This window comes from Panthera onca, chromosome B2 (genome assembly GCF_046562875.1).
Source record: "Panthera onca isolate mPanOnc1 chromosome B2, mPanOnc1 haplotype 2, whole genome shotgun sequence".
NCBI lineage: Eukaryota > Metazoa > Chordata > Mammalia > Carnivora > Felidae > Panthera > Panthera onca.
Window position 1 is genome coordinate 16,662,785 of NC_138343.1, and position 13,644 is coordinate 16,676,428.

General features: G+C 49.5%; 1 protein-coding gene across 6 annotated transcripts in view; it reads right to left on the bottom strand.

The window, feature by feature from the left end:
- The window catches only part of HIVEP1 (HIVEP zinc finger 1), a 146,982-nt gene extending 133,695 nt beyond the window's left edge, over positions 1–13,287 (bottom strand). The window contains exons 1-2 of one of the 6 annotated variants that reach the window (XM_078446635.2): positions 13,125–13,287; positions 5,957–6,099 (exon numbers count right to left, since the gene is read on the bottom strand). In XM_078446635.2, the coding sequence (XP_078302761.2) occupies positions 5,957–5,996 (40 nt within the window). In that variant the 5' untranslated portion in view covers positions 5,997–6,099; positions 13,125–13,287. Of the gene's footprint in view, positions 1–5,956; positions 6,100–9,058; positions 9,250–9,335; positions 9,550–9,859; positions 10,331–13,124 lie in introns of those variants that run through there. The other 5 variants (XM_078446636.2, XM_078446639.2, XM_078446634.2 and 2 more) reach the window with 5 other exon arrangements.
- Between the last annotated feature and the right edge of the window lie 357 nt (positions 13,288–13,644).

Sequence of the window (13,644 nt, forward strand, 5' to 3'; positions counted from 1 at the left end):
AATCATCAGAATTAAATTTATTCTACTTATAAGCCCAATAAGACCATCCCTACATCACAGGAAAACAAAAGACAGACGATTTACCCAACAAACCACTGGAGTGGTGATCCAACAACCACTCCACATGCTGACAACAAATGAAAATAACCACATTCATCAGATTATTCCTGAATACACCTACAGGGTTTCCGAGGGCCCACACAGGAGGGGAGCACAGGGGACAGAGGGAGTGGTGCCATCTCACAACCTAAACACAAGTGAGGGCTTCTGTCCTACAGGATCATGAATGTCGCCCCTTTTAAATGCAGTTATAACACAACAGAAGACTTCACAATCAGTTTCCTGACAACTACGTTCAACACATGAGGTGAGGTTTGAATGAGTACAGACTGAGAAGGCAGTAAGAGTTTTCCTTCCCATATTCTTTCCTACAGTGATGTCTCTCCCCCACGTCCCAAGCCCTAGACAAGTCAGGACAGTAAGACCTATCCATAATTAACGCAGACCCATAGAAGCAGCATCACACCATGCTTCTGGGCTTCCTCTGTTTGCAAAGCAAATGCAACCCAGGAGTTTGGCATAAACCGGTTCTTTATAATAAGCCACAACTCCGCATTGTTTACCTGGAGTCAGGCCTCGCGCTAAATGCTGCCGTATTATCTAATCTTCACGCATTATCCAATGCTCGCAGCTTGCCCAAGGCCACACAGCTAGCCAGTGATAACATGAGGCCAAACTCTTTACCATTATATTAATTAAACGCGCCAAAGAGATAAACTCTGGGAATCCTAAGGCAAAAACTCACGTAAAACAGAAATTAGTAATAACTACTTGGTTCGGGCGATTAAAATTTTGTATTCTAACAGGTTTCTTCATCCGAGGCTACCAAATATCAGAAGAAGCATTTGCTAACCAAGGTCCAAAAGCATAAACAAATTTCCAGAGTGTAAATCATCTTTAACCCTCTACCTTGCTAATAAGCTAGCGCAGATACACTTTTGTTGAACACAGAGGGATGACCAGAACAGTCTATCTTGACACGTAAGTTATATCCGGCTAAGACAACAGGTCTGCAGGCGAATAAATATGATGCAATATCAGAAGTGTGGTCAGGTACCTGTAGACACAAGCAACGGAGGCCTACTGTATTCTGGGGAGTGAGATGGCAGAGGAGAAGGGAGGAGAAGGGGAGAAAGCTCAAAGATGAAGAGAAAAATCTTCGGCAGAGACGTCTCCTACATGAAGAAAGAAAACAGTAGGAATGAGAGAGGAAAAAAAATACTTTCCAGAAAGAAGAGCAAGCACAGAAACGCTGGGCCTGTGTGCTGAGCTCCTGAAATGGCAGATTACCCATCAGACACAGGAGAACGAGAAGGCCAAACCGGGTCGGAGCCAAACTCAGGACTTTGGGCCTCATCTGACAAGGTGATGGGCTTCCGCGGACCCCACGTGTGTGGACCTCACCCTCTGCTTCTCACGTCAAAATAAAGCAGTGCGTTCAGAGCCAAGTGCGCTCAACCATAAAAATGAAAAACAGCCACACCGAGAGTCCCCAAATATGTTTTGCAAAAGGTTAAACAAAATTCACCTTTTTGCAAAAGGTTAACACTTGGTGTTTTCTAACACTGACTTCCGATCTTAAAGTAGATCAGTCTTTGAAACCCTAGGCCCAAATTCAACGATAATAGGTTAACACCTATTTTCTTTCTTCCCCAGAGTTTTGCAACACGTTCACAATGATGCCCAGCGCAGCAGAAAAACAGCCCTTTCTCTTAGGAGGACTGACATGGAACCCCAGCAAGTCTCTGGCTCCTCTATCCGGGTTACCTGAGTCCAAGTAAAGACCTGGGAGGGCAGGGGAGACAGGGGATCAGAAGGGAGTGATTGTGGGCAGAGGTGGCACATTCACCAAGACCACACATGGGAGCTCCAGCCCGGGAGTCCGCCATATAGTGGCCAAGAGCCCTTCTCCAGGGAACCTAGGACAACACACCGCCTTTCTTCTGAACACCCAAGTGTTTCCCTCATGCTCTCCAGAAATTCTTATTCAAGCTCGCAAAGGACATGTCCGTGTTAAACTCTACCCATCTGCTTCGTGCAGACAGGCACCGGAGACGAAGGTTGTATGTGGTTTATAGGGCCAAGGACGGAGAATTCAACAACCCTCCCTCCTACAACCTGTACAGATTCCCCATCAGTTCTAACTGTTTCCGTTTTGCCCCAAATTCATGTCTTGCCCTTCACATGTCAGTTCTTTTCATACCTGTCCACTAAAGAACCTTAACATCGGAGAAGTGTAAACTCCACCTCTCACAGGACTGAAGTGTGGACGTGCCTAATTTCAATCCATATAAATTTTGTATCCTCTATGATAGATTATACTTGCGTAATATTTTTGTACATGAACACACGCACACACACGTGTGTATAGTTTCCCCCAAATAAAATTTACATTCCAGAAAGCTGCAATATGTTTACCCTCCAGCTTTGTATATCCACTGGACCACACCAATACCAGATGAACCGAGAATAAATCAAAGAAAAATTGTATTTTAAGAATTAAAACTGCCACGAAAACATAATACATATATAATTCGAGTTTGAGCAGAAATGTTTTTATTGTTGACTTAATTACCAACACACGAGACAACTACTTTGCAGACTATTTTCCAAGGAGGTCTAAAAAGAAGAAATGCACTTAAAGCAGTGTGAGCAGTCCAAACTGGGCTGTGACTCGCTTTCTGGTCTTTTGATTTCCTCTCTCCCTATTTCAGAGCTAACTGACACAACAAGTCTTCCGTCAGTCAAAGCAGCGGGTGACAGGTAAAGCAAAACAAACAGGATATTTCAACTGTCACAGTGAGATACAACATAAATGCTAAAAAATTCATCCCTAATGTTTACCAGCTTGCTTTTTTTTTTTTTTTTTTTTTTTTTTTAAACCAGCAAAATGGACTTATTCAGGAATAGCAGAGGAATTACAATTCAGGACATACCTGCTTACTCTAACCCCCAAACTGTGCCTGGGGATACAGTCATCAAATACGTTTTTTGGAAGGAAAGTAGAAACTCTGAAAGTGTTACATCTTAGCACTTTCCTGCCTCTGTGCCTTTGTTTGCTTGGGTTTCCCCACCCAGAACAGCCTCACCCTCATCCTTCTCTGCTGACTAAACTCACTGGCTGGGATACACCTCTTCCATGCTGCGCTGTCCACACCCCCAGTCAATCCACCCCCTGCCCCTGTCTCTCCACCCCCCCCCCCCCCAGCAGGTCCAACCACCTTGGCTAATCTAGTTTGATCTGCTCTTCGGTGCCTGAGAGAGCTCATTACTGCCTTAGCCAAACAACTTTCTGGACTCACTGATGGGCCAGACCCCAATTTAGTTCAAGTTCTCTTGGAGAGGGAGCTGGGTGGCTCAGTCAGGTGGTGAGTTCGAGCCCCGCATCGGGCCATCTGCTGCCAGCACAGAGCCCGCTTGGATTCTCTGGCCCTCCTCTCTCAGCCCCGCCCCAGCTTGAGCGCACGCACATGCTCTCCCTCTCAAAGATAAACGTTTAAAAAATAATTATTTAACTAAGACTCAGATGTGGTGGACCCTCAGGATGTGATTTCTAATTCTCCCCTTCCAATCTCCTACCCTCTCCCACTCCTTTGGCCCCTGAGGAGAACCTACTTCAGATGGTACCCTCGCTTCTCTTTTCTTCCTACCCTGCCCCATGCCAAACTCCCCCTGCCCCCACATCAGGGCAGAGTAGGACACCCGGCCTCTGCGGAAGCTTCGTACCTCTGCTCTTCCCTCACCGCGCTGGCGCAGATATGCATTCACCCATCTCCCCTCCTCAACTCCACGCTTCTTTCAGGGTCCACATTTGAGTATCATTTTGTCCCTACCTCCTAGAACAGTGGCACTTGAAGGCATCCAACAACTACCTGCCGGGCTGTACATTTGGGGCAGGAGGGAAAGTAGTCTGTGGCCTGACATCTGCATTTCTCTGGATAGCCATGGGATCTAGAACATTATAAAGGACAAGCACGCCTCATTTTATTGGGCTCTACTTTACTGCACTCTGCAGATGCTGTCTTTTACAAACTGAAGGTTTGTGGCGACGCCGTGCCTAACAAGATCAGCAGCATTTGCTCACTTTGTGTCTCTGTGTCGTGTTTTAGTAATTCTCACGACATTTCAAGCTTTTTCGTTATCATTATCATACTTGTTATGGCGATCTGTGATCCAGGATCACAACTTGCTGAAAGCCCAGATGAGAACAAGCATTTTTAGCAATGAAGTATGTTTGGAGGACGTACGCTTTTTAAGACAGTGCTATTGCAAAATCCATCAACCGCAGCAGAGTATAAACATAACTTTTACGCTAACTGGGAAACCAGAAAATTCATTTGACTCGCTTTAACCGCGATATTCGCCTTACTGCAGTCATCTGGAACAGGACCCACAATAACTCCAAGGAATGCCTGCGTATATGAAATACGAAAAATGTTTACTATTTATGACCTCATGAATAATACTTTAAGACCAATCAGGCATTCCTGTCAACGAATATCTGGGCTCCTATTAGTTGCCAGGACCTGTGCGGGCCTGGGGCGCCTACAACCCCCAAAGCTGCCTTTGTGCACGCTGCAACAGGGCACCCTCTTCAGACAGATGAATTATAAAAGCTGGGCCCAAGACTCTAAACGCCCACCTCAGCTGGCACCCAGGAGCGTGAAGACTCTGCCTACAGTAGTAAATGAGACAAAGTGCCTACTTTTCGGGAGCTCAGATGCTAGCGAGGAGGACAGGCAAATACACGGTCAATTTTCAGCATTTTCTACGTAACTCTGAAAGCTCAGACTGCGACGCACAAGACTTAACGGTCTCCATCTAAATCCTCACCTCATTAAACACTGGTGCTATAATCATCAATTTGAACTTGGTCTGAGGCAGCCACCTCTGCCAGCAGAAAGTCCCAGTACTCTTTTCGGCAGGAAACCAGCACTGTTCCAGATTCAAGTAGGCCACAAGACTGACCACATTTCCAATTACCACCTCACAGTGACTGGCTAAATTGATTTCACAAAGAAACATTCCAAATTAATTGGTTTGGTCTTAATTTTTTACCTTGCGTGTACCTGAGGATGCCTTTTTTTTTTTTTTTTTTTTCCTGTAATGGTAAATATTTCCCTAAGCTACTTTACTCAGTTGGGAATTATTTGCTGTAACTGTTCTTTGCTTAGCCCTGCTAGACCCATACCTGCTGAAACTGAATGTGAAAGATAATTGTCCTTCCCAGTTGCTGTAACACACTAAACAATATACTATTTGAAAACCATAAGCTAAAATAAACTCACCTTCCTAAAATTAAAATCTCTCTTCACACCTAAGGGGAAACGCACATGTTTTCACCTTGGTACGAAATACATACAATGTACGTAATTTGGAACGATTGCTTCCTCATGGAAACATAGGTCATTTTGCCTCTGAGTTCTGCAAATGATGGTCTGAGTTAACGTCCACCACAACCCTCTTCACTTCTTGACAATCTAATGTATAGACCAGCACAAAGACAAATCTCAAAAGCAGTGTGGGGGAGGGGCACAAAAATTCCCATTAATCGGGTTGGCAAAGAATATCCCACTATTCATTTCAGACTCTGCGACGCAAACACGGTCCCTGTTAAGAGAAAGTAAATCTCTCATTTTCATACCCACACTGATGGTTGAGAAGGCACTGTCATTTCGTCAAATTGGATTGATTCATTCCACAAATATTTACGAAGCATTTCCTGAGAGACGGGCATCACACGGGAAAAGTGGCAGTAAACAAGAGAAATGGCACATTCCTGGCACTCACCATGGGGCAGGGTTGCCATCCAGTGAGCTGCTGTTTCTGATATCCAAGAAATACTTTATCATACGATTTATTGTGAACCATCCCTCTACTTAATGCCGAATCTTACCTCTTAGATTTCTAGGATGAATCTGTTTGGTGCGAGGCATCTTTTTTGATTCAGGGGCTCCTTTTTCTTCTCAGAAACTGTGGGAAGTGCAGGTCACAAAAAGGCAGCTCCATAAACTCAACATCCATCAATTAATCCGTGTGCTAAAAATGAAAAAAAAAAAAAAAAAAAAGAAAAGAAAAATCACACTTTACTACCTTCAAAGGAAGAAGATATTTCAAAAGTATGGCTTCGTTCGGCACTAACCTAATCTCCACAAATGATAACCAAGCTAGAAACACCTGCAGAAGATCACTTACTAACTTTTAATTAACCATAGGACATCTCATTTTGCTACTATCTGGGTTTCTCCTTAAGAAAACAGAAAAAGAAAATCACCGTACCTTTACCAAACAAGAGCGAAAAAGATTCACTCAGCTATGTTTTACAGTAACATCACAGGGTACAATTAAAGTATAGCGTTAGGCTATACAAGGGTTATACATATAATATGTATACATATACACACATATATATGTTATATGTGTATATATATGTGTGTGTGTGTGTGTATATATATATATACACACACACACACACACACACATATATATATATACGTATATATATATATATATATATATATATATATATATACACTTCTGCTTGTCCATAAGCACTTTGGGAACAAGGACCATGTCTCATTTATCTTGTTTTACTGAATTAATTCAGTTAATATACGTGGTTGCTACCGGAGCTGCTCCCCAATTATTCCAGCTTTCTCTTCTAGGCTTGTGGTAGGACTGTACCTTCTGCCTCCCTGCATTTAGCTACAATGTGTGACCAGTTCTGGCTAATGACCTGTGAGTGGAGGAGACACCCACTGCTTCCAGGCTGTACCATTTATTACCAAAGCAAAATCCTCTAGCACTCTCTGTTCCTTCTGCTGTGGGACAGGCACTGTTCCAGACAGTGAGTATTGCAACACAGAGCTGAGGTCATCATCACATAGCATAAACAAGAAAGAGACCTTTTGTTGTCTTAAGTGGCTGAGCTTTGGGAGTTATTTGTTACTGCAGCACAACCTAGTCTGTCCTGACTTCTATCCTTTGAAGACGGTGACCGGAAACGCAATATGCCAAAACGTTAATAATCCCAAACCTGATCATCCCTCTTCCCAAACTGGCCACCTGTGTCTCCTCTGCCACAAGACCCTCAAGGATCCTCCAGCTTAGTTTTAATTTCCCGGAAGGATGCTGATAAGCAAAGCCTAATGCGATGAAAAACATGAAATTATGTTTAATCACTAAGCAGACACAAAGAACGGGATAGGAATGCTTTGTTTAAAACTTGTTATATCCAGTACTACAGAAGAAACTGAGAATACTTACTAAGCACCTGCGGGGTGCCTATGTACTTTCTACACATTACCTAATCCAATCTTAATAATAACTGGTAAGATAGCTATCATTTATCTGCTCTACAGAGAAGAAGACGAGAGAGGAGAGGTTGACTAGCCTGCCCGTGGTCAGCGACTAAAAAATATGGTACCAAGTGACTTGGTTACTCTTCAGTGCTTATTCCCTCAGCGGAGGTAATATCTAGTCTGTGGTTTTATTCAACAGGCTGTAGGACACAAGTCAGGACTATATGGTTTGCTGTCAAACCAGATTGGGTTCAAAGCCAGGTTTTTACCCCTTACTGTGTGGCCTTGTTCAAGGCACTTAACCTCTCTGAAGATCAGATTTCCCAACACTAAAACTAAGAAATAGTATCCACCCCATAGGGTGGTTACAAGGTCTAAACTAAACAATGTTGATGCTTTGCCCACTGCCTGGCACACAAAAACACTCAAATATTAATACTCCTTAAGAAAGCCTATATGGGAAAGACTGGATCTAATACTCCTGTATAAGGTTTTGGAAATTTATGATTTCATTACAGCAGTGAAGAATTGGAAGGAGGCTACAATTAACTTCAGTATTTTACGCCTGGTAGGCCTTGTGTGGGTACTGCACAAAATTATTTGCAATGTTGTTGTTTTTTTTAACTGCATGGGGAAGAATACGAAATATGATGGCAAAATATCATCACAGGGCTAAATGATCTATAAAAGATACGGTTCCTCAACTCTCTGCATTAAATACATCCACCATCCGATTCATGAAGCTTGATTCAATAGAGAATTCCGAGACATTAGAGACAAATTGCACGAATGCTTAACTAAAAGCTTTTAAATGGTCATGATATCTGGAAGTTTTTAAAGCGTGAACTCCGAATGTAATACAATCACGTGACCCCGAATCAGGAGCCTAAATATAAAATATGCAAATTCCCAATCAGTAACAGCTCTTGGCTACCCGGTTCCCTACCTACCCACTGTCCCTAGCTGTCCATCCCATGTTTAAACCCTTGTGGGGGGGAAATGAGTATAGGGAAAGACAGCGGCACTGGAGCGACTAGGACGAGTAATAAACCGTTCCTTTGCAGGAAAGAAATAAATACTACATGGAGCAAAACCATGACAGGATCAAAAAGCGTAAAGACAGTTGCAAGGAGAAAAAACATGAATGAATGGGGAGGGCGGAGCCTGGGAAAACCCCTCTGCAACGCTGCACTGAACAAAGCGCTTCGCATGCCAGGAGGAGGGGGAATGGAAGTGCCAGCTCAGGAAGGAGCCCGGAGTGGATGCGGAGAGCATGAGGAGGAGGAGGAGGAGGAGGAGGAGGAGGAGGAGGAGGAGGAGGAGGAGGAGGAGGAGGAGGAGGACGGGATGAGGCGAGCGCGGCAGCCCTGAGACTCCTCCTCGCCGCCGGCTCCGCCACCGCCCCCTCCCCTCTCCAGCAACTCCGTCCCCAGCCCGACCCCAAGGCGAGCCAGAGCCGACCCGCGCCCAAACCCACCGCCCACTTCCCAACTGCTGCAGGCGCGTACTCCCAACCCGGAAAGAAACTACCCAGGTGGCTGGGAGTAAACAGGCACTTAGAGCAAAGAACGAAAGGAAAAGAAAGCCACAAAGCCGGGAGGTTGGGAAGCCGAGGCCTGGTCTCCCTCACCCCCCACCCTCTTGCAAAATGCGTCTGAGGCTGGAACGCGGGGTGGGGAAGCTGAGTCCCTCCGTACCTGCTCGCCTCCCAGGACCGCAGCTCGGGCCGCTCGCGCGCTGCGAGGGCGCCCAGAAGTGGCAAGTGTCTCCCGCACGCAGCCATCCCCTCTGCAAGGTCGGCGGTTGCACACACACACGCACGCACACACACACACACACAGACACACACACACACACGCGCGCCCGCACGCCCCCCGCCCGCGGAGGGGGAAGTGGTCCTGCCCTCCCCCCCCCCCCCCCGCCTCCCGCCGCCCTCCCAGCTGCAGCGCCCCCGCCGCGGAGCCCGCGCCGAACCTGCTGCCAGGACGCCCGGCGGAGCCGCTGCCGCTGCAGCCGGCCCTGGAGCTGCGCTGCTGATGGCGGCGGCCGCAGCTCGGAATCTCCGCGACCCCCGCGCGGCGGCGGCGGTGGCGGCAGCGGCGGCGGCGCCCGGGATCCCTCCTTCACTTGACAACCTCAAACACAAACATAGCCTCCTCCCGCCGCTGCTCCCGGCCCCCAGGCTCCGTCCTCCTCCCCGCCGCCGCCGCCGCCGCCCCAGCAGCAGCCACACTGGAGGCCGGCGACTGGCACTCACACCACCCAGCGCTGAAATATTAAACAGGGGAGCCGGCCGGGGGGCGGGGGGGGGAGCGCGGGGCGCGCGGGCGGGGGCCGCAGGCGCCGGGCGGGGGAGGCGGCCGCGCTCTCCGGCGCCCCGGGCCGCGGCATGACCGCCGCCGCCGGGAAGGGGGCAGCTGGGGGCCGGGCGGCGAGGCTGGGCGAGCGGCCCCCGGGTCCGTGGGGCCCGGGGCGCGGAGGGCGGGCGCGGGCTTTACCTCTCCCCGGGGCAGAGTAGGGCACGTTTAGCGTCTTTAGGGGCGACGGGAGGTGCGCGGGCCGGGCGGCGCGGGGGAGGGAGGGCGAAGGTCCGAGGCTTTCCCGCGGGTGGGCGGGGCGGCAGGGGATCCCCGGGGGCGGGAGGCGGGGAGGCCGCGAGCTGAGCCGCGCGGGCGGGGGAGGGGGCGTCCCCCAGCGAGGGCTGAGGCTGGGGCTCGGCGGGGGAGGGGCGAGGGGGGTTCACTACTGGCGCAGAGGCCCGAGTGGACAGGCGCGGCCGGCGGCCCTGCGCAGGCTGGGAATGGGGTGGGTGCCCCGGTCGGGGCTCGCGTGGAGCCCGGAGCCCCGGGTCTCCCCGGCGGGGCGGGCCCGGGGCCGCACCTCCCCCCGGTCGCCCGCCCGCGGCTCCGCCCAGCCCGGCCGCCGCGGGGACAAGGTGGGGGTGCCGGAGGAGGCGGCGGCGCGGCCCGAGGGGGGGAGGGGCGGGGTTAGGGACGCGAGGGGCGGGAGCCCGGGGTCGCGCTGGCTCGGGGACTGGCGCCCGGCGGGGGCAGAGGGGCGGGCCCAGCCGGTCACGCGGCCCGGGGAAGGCCTGGCCGGGTCGCGCAGTTGGGGGCGGTTGGTCGGGGAAGAGGGGCGGGGACGGGCGGGGCGGTAGTTTCTCTTTACCGTCTCTTTACTTTCTAAAGCAGGATGTGGGCCGGCCCAGTGACGTCATGGGGTCTCCCAGTCCCGCCCCCCGCCCGGGCCGAATGGGGGAGGGGAAAGGAGAAGAGAGGGCGGGGGGGGGGGGGGGGGGGACCCCAAGGGGGTTTCCTCAGCAACGCGTGGAGGGAAGGGGAAAGTCATTGTGAAACTTGAAACTCATTAACTTTGAAAAACAACTTAAAAAAAAAAAAACAGGGAGGGGGGCGGGGTGTTGGTTTGGAGGATGGAAGGGGACATATTATTAACCCTGAACTGAAACCACTTCTTGGTGGCGGATGTTCTATTAAAAGATTGAGGGAAGCCAAGGTTATTCCAGAGGCCGCTCCAAAGCCCGATGGTGGTTCCCAGAGCCCGGGCTGCCAGCGAGGTTAACCCTTACCGGTCCGCCTGACAGCTTGGGTCAGGGAGGGGACGGGTCTTTGGGGTCAGAAAAGGAGGTTTGGGGCTGGGCAGCCGACTAGGCTCCTAGGACGCTGAGGAGGAGAGGGGGAAGAGGGAGTGATTACCATAAACCAGAGTTTGACCCTTGCTGCTAGAAAGCAGTAGAGGAAGCAAGGAGTGGTAATCTATGGAAATAAATCGGGAGGGGCTGGACCAGGGTGTCGAAGAAGGTCTTTGGGGTTAGATTACTAAAGAAGGTTAGAAATCTGGGGCTCAGAAATTCCACACGTACACCTAAAGAAGCAGGCAAAAGTGAACTGGTTTAAGGAGCCGCGTTGAACTTGGGAGGAATAAGGCAAAACAAAAATTTTGATGCATAAAAATTTCTCAGATTAAACCAAACTGCTTTCCCCTTTTAAGGAATAAAAATGCTAAACGACCGTACACCCACTCTGTGGGCCATCTGTGAAAACTTGAGTTGTTTTGTTCCCTGGGGCTTCCATAAAGACATCTAGGCTTTTCCTGCTAGGGTTGACCCCGAAAATTCCCTGAGGAAATCCTACCTCTAGCTCATTTGAGCTAAAAAAAAAAAAAAAAAAGCTTAATGCACCAGAATGGCAATGATTAAAAATGGAATACTCGGTAAAGGCAAGCTTGTAACCAAAAGTCCTGTCACGTAAAGGGGGAAATATATCTGTTAAAAACTAAGTTTGGTCATAAGAGCAAAGATCATCCAATAACTGCCTAAATTTGAAATGATGATTTTTAGCATACTATGCTCCCAACCTTGCAGTGAAATAATGCAATCTTTAAAATTTCCAAGTGATGTAATCATCTCTCTTTTATAAAAGTAGATGACATCCAATGGATTGCAGTCACAAAAATTAGGTAAAGTCCAACTGGGCATTTGAATAAAAAATAAGCCTTCATTTAAATGTTCAAGTATACCTAATCTGTCCCAAGATAAAGATTAAGGTAACTTGATAATTATTAATTCTGCCTAGTGTCACTTGCTAAATCAAAATGCTAACTGGATGAATATAATTTTAACCCAATAGTTGGTGAATCAATAACAAATACATACTGTGAACACAATGTTTATATGGGATTTGGCATTGTTAGGAGCTTTCTAACAGATTAAATCTGCAATTTGGAGATACAGACAATTTTGTCATTTCAGCCTGTTAAAGAACTTTTTTTTTCTTAAATAGACTACTCACAATTTAACTTTCTTGGGCGGCAAATCAATATTAAAACTCTGCTTTGAAATACATGCAATACGGAACAGTTTCGTATTTTCTAGTTTCGAATTTTCTAAATGCAATTTCTCTTCCTAAGTCTGCCTGCAGTTCTAACTTCCTAGTTATCAGAACGCAGGCAAAGCCAGCTGAACGGTAAAGTAGCTAGTTTCGGCTTGTTTTGTGGCAAATTAAATACAATTTCTCAAATAGTTTCGGAATATGGGGGGGAGGTGTTAACCAGAAAATAAATGTGAAGGGTGAACAGCAGTTTGAACTGTCAAAAATTCTGGAACAATGGGGGAGGTGACCATACTCTGTGGGGAGGGGGGGGGGGGCAGAGAGAGGGTTCCTACGGCCCCATTTCACTCTGGCTGCAACCCTGCCGGCCGTGTGAACGCTTCTGCAGCCCCCCTCGGGGAGTGGGGTTCAAGTGAGGGCAGTGTCACGGCAGGGCTCTACGCACATTTTCCTCGCTGAGCAGTTTTGGGAGAACACAAGTCCACGCTGCGGCTGGGTCGCGGGACCCAGCGGTCCCGCCGCGTCCACCGAGCCCCGCGCCGCCACCGCCGCCCGCGCGTCCCCAGCCCCGGTTCCCACGCGGCCGCCCGGCTGGGCCCGGCTCGAGCTCCCCCCTGGCGCGGCCCCGCGGCCCCGGCCCTCCGCCCTGCGCGCGGCCCGGCAGCGCCGCCGCCACGCGGAGATCCCCGAGGTTCCTCCCCGCCGGCCGCCGGGTCACGCCGCCGCCCGTCCCTCCCCTCCGCCCTCCGCCCTCCGCCCTCCGCGCGCGCCGGGCTTTCCCGTCCACCGGCCGAATCCCCTCCTCCTCGGGGCGACCCGGCGACAAAACCTTCCCCGCCCGCTCTGCCAACTCTGCCCCACGCCCAAGGCTACTGCCAAGCCAGACGCCAGACAAAAGAACCCAGAGAAAACTTACCCGAACTGCAACGCAAAAAGTCTGATCCAAAGCTTCCTGGGTTTAACTTTTAATTTTAAAAACAACAAAAGCAGAAAGCAAAAGCCTCCTAGGTTGGAAGTGGGCGTGAGAGGAAATGCTAGGGGGAGGCGCTTCATTCCCTCGGCTGCTTTGCCCCCCCCCCCCTTTTCTGGCCCCTGCCTGGGGCTTTGATGTTATCTAGTGCACCGCCTACGTTGGTTTATACCGTGGGCTCCGCGCCGAGAATGATATACGGGTATTTGGCACTTTCTGTGCCGGTTTGAAGCGAAGGAAGCAGGTGGTCACGGTAAAGGATTCCCACTTCTTCCCCCATGCAGTGAGAAAGGACCCTTTGCCCAGGCTGTCCTTTGTTACCGGGACCGAAATGAACAATCCACCTACCTAGTGATCCTGGAGAGCTGGACCATGTGGTATTTTCTGTTAGACACACGCACACACACACACACACACACACACAAAGGCCTTCTAAATTAAATTCCTTTCCCCTCCTCTCTTAGCA